At 38.8% G+C, this 12,614-nt stretch overlaps 1 protein-coding gene across 1 annotated transcript in view; it reads left to right on the top strand.

Annotated features, from left to right (window-relative positions):
* The window catches only part of LOC133652726 (voltage-dependent T-type calcium channel subunit alpha-1H-like), a 70,918-nt gene extending 58,547 nt beyond the window's left edge, over nt 1-12,371 (top strand). The window contains exons 10-15 of the mRNA XM_062051778.1: nt 1,567-1,761; nt 4,018-4,169; nt 7,733-7,918; nt 7,996-8,113; nt 10,819-10,917; nt 12,345-12,371. Coding sequence (XP_061907762.1) covers nt 1,567-1,761; nt 4,018-4,169; nt 7,733-7,918; nt 7,996-8,113; nt 10,819-10,917; nt 12,345-12,371 — 777 coding nt within the window. The remainder of the gene's footprint in view (nt 1-1,566; nt 1,762-4,017; nt 4,170-7,732; nt 7,919-7,995; nt 8,114-10,818; nt 10,918-12,344) is intronic.
* The last annotated feature ends 243 nt before the right edge of the window (nt 12,372-12,614 follow it).

Genomic DNA, 12,614 nt, shown 5'->3' with positions numbered 1-12,614 from the left:
TGCTCAGGTTAGTTCACATTCAAAATATGACATATTTGACTCTGAGGTGTATACCTCCAAAATGGGGTAAAAAGCTGCTATGTTAATATTAGCATGCTAACAATTTACATGTTTATGGTAACAAAACAATTGACACTGAGGTGTGTACACCTGGGAAATTAGCTAAAAAGCTAGCATGCTAAAATGCTAACTTAAAAACGTTAATATGCATGATATACATTTTTTGACTTAAGTGTATACCTGCAAAATGAGGTAAAAAGCTAAAATGCTAACATAAACATGCTAAGGTTAGCATGCATAATATGAAATATTTGACTCTGAGGTGTATACCTGCAAAATGAGGTAAATGCTACTATGCTAATATTAACATGCTAACAATTTGCATGTTTACAGTAACACAAAAATTGACACTGAGGTGTGCACACCTGGGAAATGAGCTATAAAGCTGGCACGCTAACATAAACATGCTAACGTTAATATACATGATATGAATTTTTAGACAGAGGTGTATACCTGCAAAATGAGATAAAAAGCTAGCATGCTAAAATGCTAACATGAACATGCTAACGTTAACATGCATGGTATGACATTTTTGTCTCTGAGGTGTAAACCTGCAAAATGAGGTCAAATATAGCATGCTAAAATGCTATCGTAAACATGCTAATGTCAGTTAACATGCATAATATGAAAAAGTTGACTCTGAGGTGTATACCTGCAAAATGAGGTAAATGCTATTATGAACAATTTGCATGTTTACAGTAACACAAAAATTGACACTGAGGTGTGCACACCTGGAAAATGAGCTATAAAGCTAGCACGCTAAAATGCTAACATAAACATGCTAACGTTAATATGCGTGATATTAATATTTTGACTGAGGTGTATACCTGCAAAATGAGGTAAAAAGCTAGCATGCTAAAATGCTAACATAAAGATGCTAACGTTAACATGCATGATATGACATTTTTGACTGATGTGTAAACCTGCAAAATGAGGTCAAATCTAGCATGCTAAAATGCTAACCTAATCATGCTAATGTTAGTTAACATGCATAATATGAAAAAGTTGACTCTGAAGTGTATACCTGCAAAATGAGCTAAATGCTACTATGCTAATATTAGCATGCAAACAATTTGCATGTTTACAGTAACACAAAAATTAACACTGAGGTGTGTACTGGGAAATGAGCTCTAAAGCTAGCATGCTAAAATGCTAAATGGGAAATAACGTCCTGGAAAATGTGAAATTCCTGGAAATTAGGGAATGTATTTGAAAAAGCAAAGGTGACTCGCGTGTCGTAAACATTTTTAAAGCTTGAATCGGAGAAATTCGGGACAAAATAAAGGCGGCACATGAAAATGTAAAGTACTTTTCCGTATTCTCACAATGAACAACCGTGGAACAGCTAAGAAATATATTTTTCTAATCTACTATTCATTATGTATTTAACTTAGATTATTTTGTTTTCCAAAAACGGGTGTTGATCAAAGTCTTAAGAGTCACGGTACATTTAGGTATGCACGTTCTTTCTCGGTGGTGCTCTCACTGACCGATTTCCTCCACCAGGGGGGAGACCTGAGATGCGGGCGAGGTCGCGGCAGACGGCGAGCGGCCGGAGAGTACAAGAACGGAGTCCTTCGGGCTTGGATGAACTTCAGGGAGAGACTGAAGCGGATCGTGGAGAGCAAATACTTCAACAGAGGGATCATGATCGCCATCCTGGTGAACACTCTCAGCATGGGGATAGAGTACCATCAGCAGGTAAGGAGCAGGATTGATTATTATTAGTAATAGTATTAGTATTATTATTAGTGGTAGTAGTAGTATTATTAATATTATTAGTATTACTATTATTATTAGTTGTAGTGGTAATAGTATTATTAATATTATTATTAGTATTAGTATTAGTATTATACTATATATATAGTAACCCCCCCCTAGAGGGGGGGGGGGGGGGTTACCCACATATGCGGTCCTCTCCAAGGTTTCTCATAGTCATTCACCGACGTCCCACTGGGGTGAGTTTTTCCTTGCCCGTATGTGGGCTCTGTACCGAGGATGTCGTTGTGGCTTGTACAGCCCTTTGAGACACTTGTGATTTAGGGCTATATAAATAAACATTGATTGATTGATTGATTATTAATATTATGATTACTATCATTATTATTATTATTATTAGTAGTAGTATTAGTAGTATTAGTATTATTAATATTATGCGTGTTACTATTATTAATATTATTATTATTAGTAGTAGTAGTAGTATTAATATTGTTATTATTATTATTATTATTATTATTAATAATATTAGTATTATTATAAATATTATTGTTAGTATTATTATTAGTATACGTAATATTAGCATTAGTATTATTATTAGTAGTATAAGTAGTAATAGCATTAGTATTATTATCATTATTATTATTATTATTAATATTATTAGTAGTAGTAGTAGTAGTATTAGTAGTAGTGTTATTAATATTAGTATTACTATTATTATTAGTAGTAGTAATAGTTTTATTATTAGTAGTGTTATTATTATTATCATTATTATTATTAGTAGTAGTTGTAGTATTAGTATTATTAGTAGTAGTGTTAGTATTATTATTAGTAGTAGTATTATTAGTATTATTAGTTTTACTATTATTATTATTAGTAGTAGTATTAATAGTATTATTATTATTATTATTATTATTATTATTATTATTATTATTATTACTAGTAGTAGTAGTAGTAGTAGTATTAATATTAACAGTTATTAGTATTAGTGGTATTAGTATTATTATCATTATTAGTAGAAGTAGTATTAGTAGTAGTATTTTTAGCATTATTAATAGTACTATTATTATTATTATTAGTAGTAGTAGTAGTAGTAGTAGTAGTAGTACTAGTAGTAGTAGTAGTAGTAGTAGTAGTAGTAGTATTATCTGACGTGTATGCCTGCAAAATGAGGTAAAAAGCCACTATGCTAATATTAGCATGCTAACAATTTGCATGTTTATGGTAAAAAAAAATGACTCTGATCTGTATATCTGCAAAATGAGCTGAAAGGTTAGCATGCTAAAATGCTAACATAAACATGCTAATGTTAACATGCATGATTGGAAACTTTTGACTTAAGTGTATACCTGCAAAATGAGGTAAAAAGCTAGCCTGCTAAATGCTAACATAAACATGCTAACGTTAAAATGCTAATGTTAACATGCATGATTGGAAATATTTTATTCTGAGGTGTATACCTACAAAATGAGGTAAAAAGCTAAGTTGCTAATATTAGCATACTAACAATTTTCATCTTTTTAAAAAAAATGTCTTTAATTTTTCTTTTTTCTTTTACTTTATTTATTTATTTATTTTTTTAAAATTATTTTTACATCTTTTTTTATATTTGCATCTTTATGGTAACAAACATATTTGACACCGAGGTCTACACCTGCAAAATGGGCTAAAAAGCTAGCATGCTAAAATGCTAACATAAACATGCTAACGTCAACATGCATGATATGACATTTTTGACTCTGAGGTGTATGCCTGCAAAATGAGGTAAAAAGCTACTATGCTAATATTAGCATGCCAACAATTGGCTTGTTTATGGTAAAAAATAAATGACACTGATGTGTATACATGCAAAATGAGCTAAAAAGCTAGCATGCTAAAATGCTAACATAAACATGCACAATATGAAATATTTGACTCTGAGGTGTATACCTGCACAATTTAGCTAACAAAATGATCAACATTCATAAAAATGTATGTGCAAATGAAAATACATTTCCCCCGTTTAAGTCATATTTTTTGCGCTTAAGAAACTTCTCTATGACTCGATGACAATCGCGGCCCAACAATGGTTGAGAAATGTCAACAGCCATTTAGTCAACGGCCATTTCGGTTTCCAGGTCCCACTTTGGTGGAATTTGAGCTGATTCCATTTGTCTTTGTTTGTTTTTTAATCAAATCTTTTTTATTATTATTTGTTCCGCACTCATCCCCAACCTGCTTTTCCTGATCTGGTCCTTGCAGCCAGAGGAGTTGACGGACGTGCTGGAGATCAGCAACATCGTCTTCACCAGTATGTTCGTCTTGGAGATGGGCTTCATGCTGCTGGCGTTCGGCCTGTTTGGATACATCAAGAACCCTTACAACATCTTTGACAGCATCATCGTCATAATCAGGTGATCGACTTTCTTCTCCCGCTTGGCGGCCGTCAGAGCGACCGAGTTGTCCATCGTTCATAATGACTCACTTCAGAACTGTTGCATAATGCAGAAAATAGTATGGCTGCACAAAAAACATCAGTTCACATTTGAATTGCAATTCTTATTTATCCCGATTATCACACACAAGTAAACACGCTGCAGGGCTGCTTGTATCGCACATGATATCACACACAAGTAGAGATGTCCGATAATATCGGCCTGCCGATATTATAGGCCGATAAATGCTTTAAAATGTAATATCGGAAATTATCGGTATCGTTTTTGTTATTATCGGTATCGTTTTAAAAAAAATGTTTTTTATTAAATCAACATAAAAAAAACAAGATACACTTACAATTAGTGCACCAACCCAAAAAACCTCCCTCCCCCATTCACACTCATTCACACAAAAGGCTTGTTTCCTTCTGTTATTAATATTCTGGTTCCTACATTATATGTCAATATATATCAATACAGTCTGCAAGTGATACAGTCCGTAAGCACACATGATTGTGCGTGCTGCTGGTCCACTAATAGTACTAACCTTTAACAGTTAATTTTACTCATTTTCATTAATTACTAGTTTCTATGTAACTGTTTTTTAATTGTTTTACTTTCTTTTTTATTCAAGATTTTTTTTTAAATTTATTTATCTTATTTTATTTTATAATTTTTTTAAAAAAGGACCTTATCTTCACCATACCTGGTTGTCCAAATTAAGCATAATAATGTGTTAATTCCATGACTGTGTATATCAATATCGGTATCAGTTGATATCGGTATCGGTAATTAAGATTTGGACAATATCGGAACATCGGATATCGGCAAAAAAGCCATTATCAGACATCCCCATACACACAAGTAAACACGCTGCAGGACTGCTTGTATCGCACATGACATTACACACAAGTAAACACGCTGCAGGACTGCTTGTATCGCACATGATATCACACACAAGTAAACACTCTGCAAGACTGCTTGTAACGCACATGTATCACACACAAGTAAACACTCGGCAAGACTGCTTGTATTGCACATGATATCACACACAAGTAAACACGCTGCAGGACTGCTTGTATCGCACATGATATCACACACAAGTAAACACTCTGCAAGACTGCTTGTATTGCACATGATATCACACACAAGTAAACACGCTGCAGGACTGCCTTCATCGCACATAATATCACACACAAGTAAACACGCCGCAGGACTGCTTGTATCGTACATAATATAACACAAGTAAACAAGCTGCAGGACTGATTGTATCGCACACAAGTAAACAAGCTGCAGGACTGCTTGTATCCCACATGATATCACACACAAGTAAACACGCTGCAGAACTGTTTGTATCGCACATTATATCACACACAAGTAAACAGTCTGCAGGACTATTTGTATCGCACATTATATTACACACAAGTAAACACGCTGCAGGACTGATTGTATTGCACATGATATCACACACAAGTAAACACTCTGTAGGACTGCTCGTATTGCACATGATATCACACAAGTAAACACTCTGCAGAACTGCTTGTATCGCACATGATATCACACACAAGTAAACACGCTGCAAGACTGCTTGTATTGCACATGATATCACACCCAAGTAAACACTCTGCAGGACTGCTTGTATCACACATGAAATCACAAACAAGTAAACACTCTGCAGGACTGCTTGTATTGCACATTATATCACACAAGTAAACACTCTGCAGAACTGCTTGTATCGCACATGATATCACACACAAGTAAACACGCTGCAAGACTGTTTGTATTGCACATGATATCACACACAAGTAAACACGCTAAAGGACTGCTTGTATTGCACATGATATCACACACAAGTAAACACTCTGCAGGACTGCTTGTATCGCACATGATATCACACCCAAGTAAACACTCTGCAGGACTGCTTGTATCACACATGATATCACAAACAAGTAAACACTCTGCAGGACTGCTTGTATTGCACATGATATCACACAAGTAAACACTCTGCAGAACTGCTTGTATCGCACATGATATCACACACAAGTAAACACGCTGCAAGACTGTTTGTATTGCACATAATATCACACACAAGTAAACACGCTGCAGGACTGCTTGTATTGCACATGATATCACACACAAGTAAACACTCTGCAGGACTGCTTGTATCGCACATGATATCACACCCAAGTAAACACTCTGCAGGACTGCTTGTATCACACATGATATCACAAACAAGTAAACACTCTGCAGGACTGCTTGTATTGCACATGATATCACACAAGTAAACACTCTGCAGAACTGCTTGTATCGCACATGATATCACACACAAGTAAACACGCTGCAAGACTGTTTTTATTGCACATAATATCACACACAAGTAAACACGCTGCAGGACTGCTTGTATTGCACATGATATCACACACAAGTAAACACTCTGCAGGACTGCTTGTATCGCACATGATATCACACACAAGTAAACACGCTGCAGGACTGCTTGTATCGCACACAAGTAAACACGCTGCAGGACTACTTATATTGCACATAAATAAATAAATAAATGATAAATGGGTTATACTTGTATAGCGCTTTTCTACCTTCAAGGTACTCAAAGCGCTTTGACAGTATTTCCACATTCACCCATTCACACACACATTCACACACTGATGGCGGGAGCTGCCATGCAAGGCGCTAACCAGCACCCATCAGGAGCAAGGGTGAAGTGTCTTGCCCAAGGACACAACGGACATGACTAGGATGGTAGAAGGTGGGGATTGAACCCCAGTAACCAGCAACCCTCCGATTGCTGGCACGGCCACTCTACCAACTTTGCCACGCCGCCCACATCATATTACACACAAGTAAACACGCTGCAGGACTGCTTGTATTGCACATGATATCCCACACAAGTAAACACTCTGCATGACTGCTTGTATCGCACATGATATCACACACAAGTAAACACGCTGCAGGACTGCTTGTATCGCACACAAGTAAACACGCTGCAGGACTACTTATATTGCACATGATATCACACACAAGTAAACACGCTACAGGACTGCTTGTATCGCACACAAGTAAACACGCTGCAGGACTACTTATATTGCACATGATATTACACACAAGTAAACACGCTACAGGACTGCTTGTATCGCACACAAGTAAACACGCTGCAGGACTACTTATATTGCACATGATATTACACACAAGTAAACACGCTGCAGGACTACTTATATTGCACATGATATTACACACAAGTAAACACGCCACTGAACGGCTTGTGTCACACATTTTGAATAAGGCGATACATTTTTTTCTGACACCATTGGACTGATATCTGATATCGCACTCTGACACCGTGGTTATAATGCCTGCACTAGTGAAGAGATATAATCATGTTAAGGACATACAGGAAGTAAATGAGACTTTAATGACAAACCACAAGGGCAAAAGTATTGGGACACAGATCCATTATACAGGAAGCAAACATTGAGTTGTAATATTGGCATGCATACTAACCATGTGTTTGGTCATGTGATCCTCAGCGTGTGGGAGATCATCGGTCAAAACAATGGCGGGCTGTCGGTCCTGCGTACGTTCCGTCTCCTTCGGGTGCTGAAGCTGGTCCGCTTCCTTCCCGCCCTGAGGAGACAACTGGTGGTCTTGATGAAGACCATGGACAACGTGGCAACCTTCTGCATGCTGCTGATGCTTTTCATCTTCACCTTCAGGTGGGCATTCATCCCAGGACAAAACTCAAAATGGCGTTGTGTCGGTTGATGACGCACCTTCTGTCCTGTGCGTGCAGCATACTGGGCATGCATCTGTTTGGCTGCAAGTTCAGCATCCAGACAGAAAACGGAGACACCATCCCTGACCGCAAGAACTTTGACACTCTTCTATGGGCCATCGTCACCGTGTTTCAGGTCAGTGGTAATGGCTTCTTTTGTTGGATGGCTGTCGGGATGAAAATAAGTGAGGATTAATTCATAAACAATAAAACAATAGTATACTACCAAATATAAAAACTACTAATAAAACTAGTACTACCAGGTTGGAGAGAAGACCACGCTGTCTAAAGTCCGTAGCCTAAAAATGGTCGCTCTCCACTTAGTATTCCCATCTTCAATCTTGGTGGGGATTGAAACTGAAAGTTAACTTGGCGTATGTGTTAGGCACACACACATTCTTGTCCCCTCTCACTCTTTACACTTGGTACACCCGGACACCATTAAAACTGTTAATGTTTTTATCTTCTTGGAGCAAAGCCAAGGCCAAAGCTAGTAACTTCTAAGGTGTTCCATTTTACTCAGAGGATACTGAAATACATAAATGTGTAGTAATTAGACCAGTTTCTACCGCTTGTCCCTTTTGGTGTTGCGAGGGGTGCTGGAGCCTATCCCAGCTGCACATGGGCGGAAGGCGGGGTACTATAGATACGCACATATACATTTTATATATATATATATATATATATATATATATATATATATATATATATACTGTATATATATATATATATATATATATATATATATATATATATATATATATATATATATATATATATATATAAATATATATATATATATATATATATATATATATATATATATATATATATATATTCTGTATATATATATACAAATATATATATATATATATATATATATATATATATATATATACTGTATATATAATATATATATATATATATATATATATATATATATATATATATATATATATATATATATAAAATGTATATGTGCGTATCTATAGTACCCCGCCTTCCGCCCATGTGCAGCTGGGATAGGCTCCAGCACCCCTCGCAACACCAAAAGGGACAAGCGGTAGAAACTGGTCTAATTACTACACATTTATGTATTTATGTAATCAATCAATTATTTATATAGCCCTAAATCACAAGTGTCTCAAAGGGCTGCACAAGCCACAACGACATCCTCGGTACAGAGCCCACATAAGGGCAAGAAAAAACTCACCCCAGTGGGACGTCGATGTGAATGACTATGAGAAACCTTGGAGAGGACCGCATATGTGGGTAACCCCCCCCCCCTGTAGGGGAGACCGAAAGCAAAGGATGTCGAGTGGGTCTGACATAATATTGTGAAAGTCCAGTCCTTAGTGGATCCAACATATCAACGAAAGTCCAGTCCATAGTGGATCCAACATAATAGTGAGAGTCCAGCCCATAGTGGGGCCAGCAGGAAACCATCCCGAGCGGAGACGAGTCAGCAGCGCAGAGATGTCCCCAACCGATGCACAGGCGAGCTGAAGAATTTTCTTTAAATGGGACAACGAAAAAGGAGGATTACCTCCAAATTCTTCAGGACAACCTAAAATCATCAGCCCGGACGGAGGTTGGGTCTTGGGCACAGTTGGGTGTTTCAACAGGACAATGACCCCAAACACACATCAAAAGTGGTAAAGGAATGGCTAAATCAGGCTAGAATGAAGGTTTTAGAATGGCCTTCCCAAAGTCCTGACTTAAACGTGTGGACAATGCTGAAGAAACAAGTCCATGTCAGAAAACCAACACATTTAGCTGAACTGCACCAATTTTGTCAAGAGGAGTGGTCAAAAATTCAAGCAGAAGCTTATGGATGGCTACCAAAAGTGCCTTATTGCAGTGAAACTTGCCAAGGGACATGAAACCAAATATTAACATTGCTGTATGTATACTTTTGACCCAGCAGATTTGGTCACATTTTCAGTAGACCCATAATACATTCATAAAAGAACCAAACTTCATGAATGTTATTTGTGACCAACAAGTATGTGCTCCAATCACTCTATCACCAAAAAATAAGAGTTGTAGAAATGATTGGAAACTCAAGACAGCCATGACATTATGTTCTTTACAAGTGTATGTCAACTTTTGATCGCGACTGGATATATATGCATATTTATATAGATAGATATGCATGCATCAAACAAACATAATGAGGGGGTAATGGGTCTACAATCTCTTCATTATCAAAAATAACACGACAACAACAAGCTAAACTGTCAGTGCACGCGCCTTTTTACCTCAGAGACACAGGCTTCTCCCAGGGTTCCACCTCCTCTCTAAGCCTAAGTCCACAGCAATTCCTTCCTTCTTTCCGGGCGGGTTTGTAGGCCACATCGAGTATGCAAAATAGACAAAAACTTGGTGAATGGCAAGAAAAAAACATACACGCTTCGGCGCAGTGGCGACCTGTGTAAACAGGATGTGACGTAGGGGGCTCCACCCCCTCCAAAATGAATGTGGCCCGTGTGTATTTCAACAACTTTCTGCAAAAGCTGCTGCAAGTTGAGACATTTTAGGCCGCTACATTCCAATGACGTTATCGTCGTGGAATAAAAACGTTGTCATTATCTAGGCGGACTCGGGCTCGAATGGGACCTGCTTAAAGTAGTCACCGTGCAACAGCTTCCAAACATTCTCCTCGCTCCTTCTGGATCTGGAACCATTTAAGGTGCTGTGAGCACCGTGCTATCTTTTTTATTTTTTTAAGTGTTGTTGTTGTATCTCGCCCGTGTCATTACGGACGTCCAATATCAAAATGCCAGATCTGAGTACGGCGTGTGCGTACACAGACGTGACCCACTTTGCTGCGTGGGGCAGAGAAGTGCTGAAGAAGCATTCATGCAGGCTCGCATCACCAACACTGTCCCAGTTTTAGACGCTTTTATCGCAGCCATTGCTGACCTTGCTCGCCATCCCGTACGTGTGAAGGGCACCGTTAATGCTAAAAGATACATACAGGTTTTGGAGCAACATACACTATATTGCCAAAAGTATTTGGCCACGCATCCAAATGATGAGCATCAGGTGTCCTAATCACATGGCCCGGCCACAGGTGTATAAAATCAAGCACTTAGGCATGGAGACTGTTTCTACAAACATTTGTGAAAGAATGGGCCACTCTCAGTGATTTCCAGCGTGGAACTGTCATAGGATGACACCTGTGCAACAAATCCAGTGGTGAAATTTCCTCGCTCCTAAACATTCCAAAGTCAACTGTCCGCATTATTGTAAGAAAATGGAAGAGTTTGGGAACAACAGCAACTCAGCCACGAAGTGGTAGGCCACGTAAACTAACAGAGAGGAGGTCAGCGGATGCTGAAGCGCATAGTGCAAAGACTTTCTGCACAGTCAGTTGCTACAGAGCTCCAAACGTCATGTGACCTTCCAATTAGCCCACGTGCAGTACGCAGAGAGCTTCATGGAATGGGTTTCCATGGCCGAGCAGCTGCATCTAAGCCATACATCACCAAGTCCGATGCAAAGCGTGGGGTGCAGTGGTGTAAAGCACGTCACCACTGGACTCTAGAGCAGTGGAGACGCCTTCTCTGGACTGATGAATCACGCTTTTCCATCTGGCACTCTGATGGACGAGTCTGGGTTTGGAGGTTGCCAGGAGAACGCTACATTTTGGACTGCATTGTGCTGAGTGTGAAATTTGGTGGAGGAGGAATTATGGTGTGGGGTTGTTTTTCAGTAGTTGGGCTCGGCCCCTTAGTTCCAGTGAAAGGAACTTTGAATGCTGCAGGATACCAAAACATTTTGGACAATTCCATGCTCCCAACCTTGTGGGAACAGTTTGGAGCGGGCCCCTTCCTCTTCCAACATGACCGTGCGCCAGTGCACAAAGCAAGGTCCATAAAGACATGGATGACAGAGTCTGGTGTGGATGACCTTGACTGGCCTGCGCAGAGTCCTGACCTGAACCCGATAGAACACCTATGGGATGAATTAGAACGGAGACTGAGAGCCAGGCCTTCTCGACCAACATCATTGTGTGACCTCACCAATGCACTTTTGGAAGAATGGTCGAAAATGCCGATAAACACACTCCGCAACCTTGTGGACAGCCTTCCCAGAAGATTTGAAGCTGTAATAGCTGCAAAAGGTGGACTGACATCATATTGAACCCTATGGGTTAGGAATGGGATGGCACTTCAAGTTCATATGTGAGTCAAGGCAGCTGGCCAAATACTTTCGGCAATATAGTGTACGCTGTCATCCAAGCAACTTTAGCATGGACGCCCCTGCTTATTTCAACAAGACAATGCCTAGCCATATTCTGCACGTTGAAGTGCGGTCGCAAGGCAGCAATGAAAGTGGCCCCACTTGCTTTCTCTCCGCAGGGCGCGGTGGGAAAGTTGGAGATGTGACATTTGCGAACGAATGAACGGTTGTTTTAATTAAGACCAATTCGCTCTCGTGAGTCGTCTTTTTTTTTATTTTTAATGCATGTACAGATATAGCGTCGGCGCAATCGCCCACATACTGGAAAATGTGAACAGTTAAAGGAAAGTTGGAAGTATTTGGATTAGCGTTTTTAAATTAAAACAAATAAAAACAAGTAAAATATCAATACAGTACAGAGGAAACTTGATTTGCGAACTTAACTGGTT

This window comes from Entelurus aequoreus, linkage group LG06, assembly GCF_033978785.1.
Source record: "Entelurus aequoreus isolate RoL-2023_Sb linkage group LG06, RoL_Eaeq_v1.1, whole genome shotgun sequence".
Taxonomy (NCBI): Eukaryota; Metazoa; Chordata; class Actinopteri; order Syngnathiformes; family Syngnathidae; genus Entelurus; species Entelurus aequoreus.
This window is presented reverse-complemented; position numbering and strand designations above follow the sequence as displayed.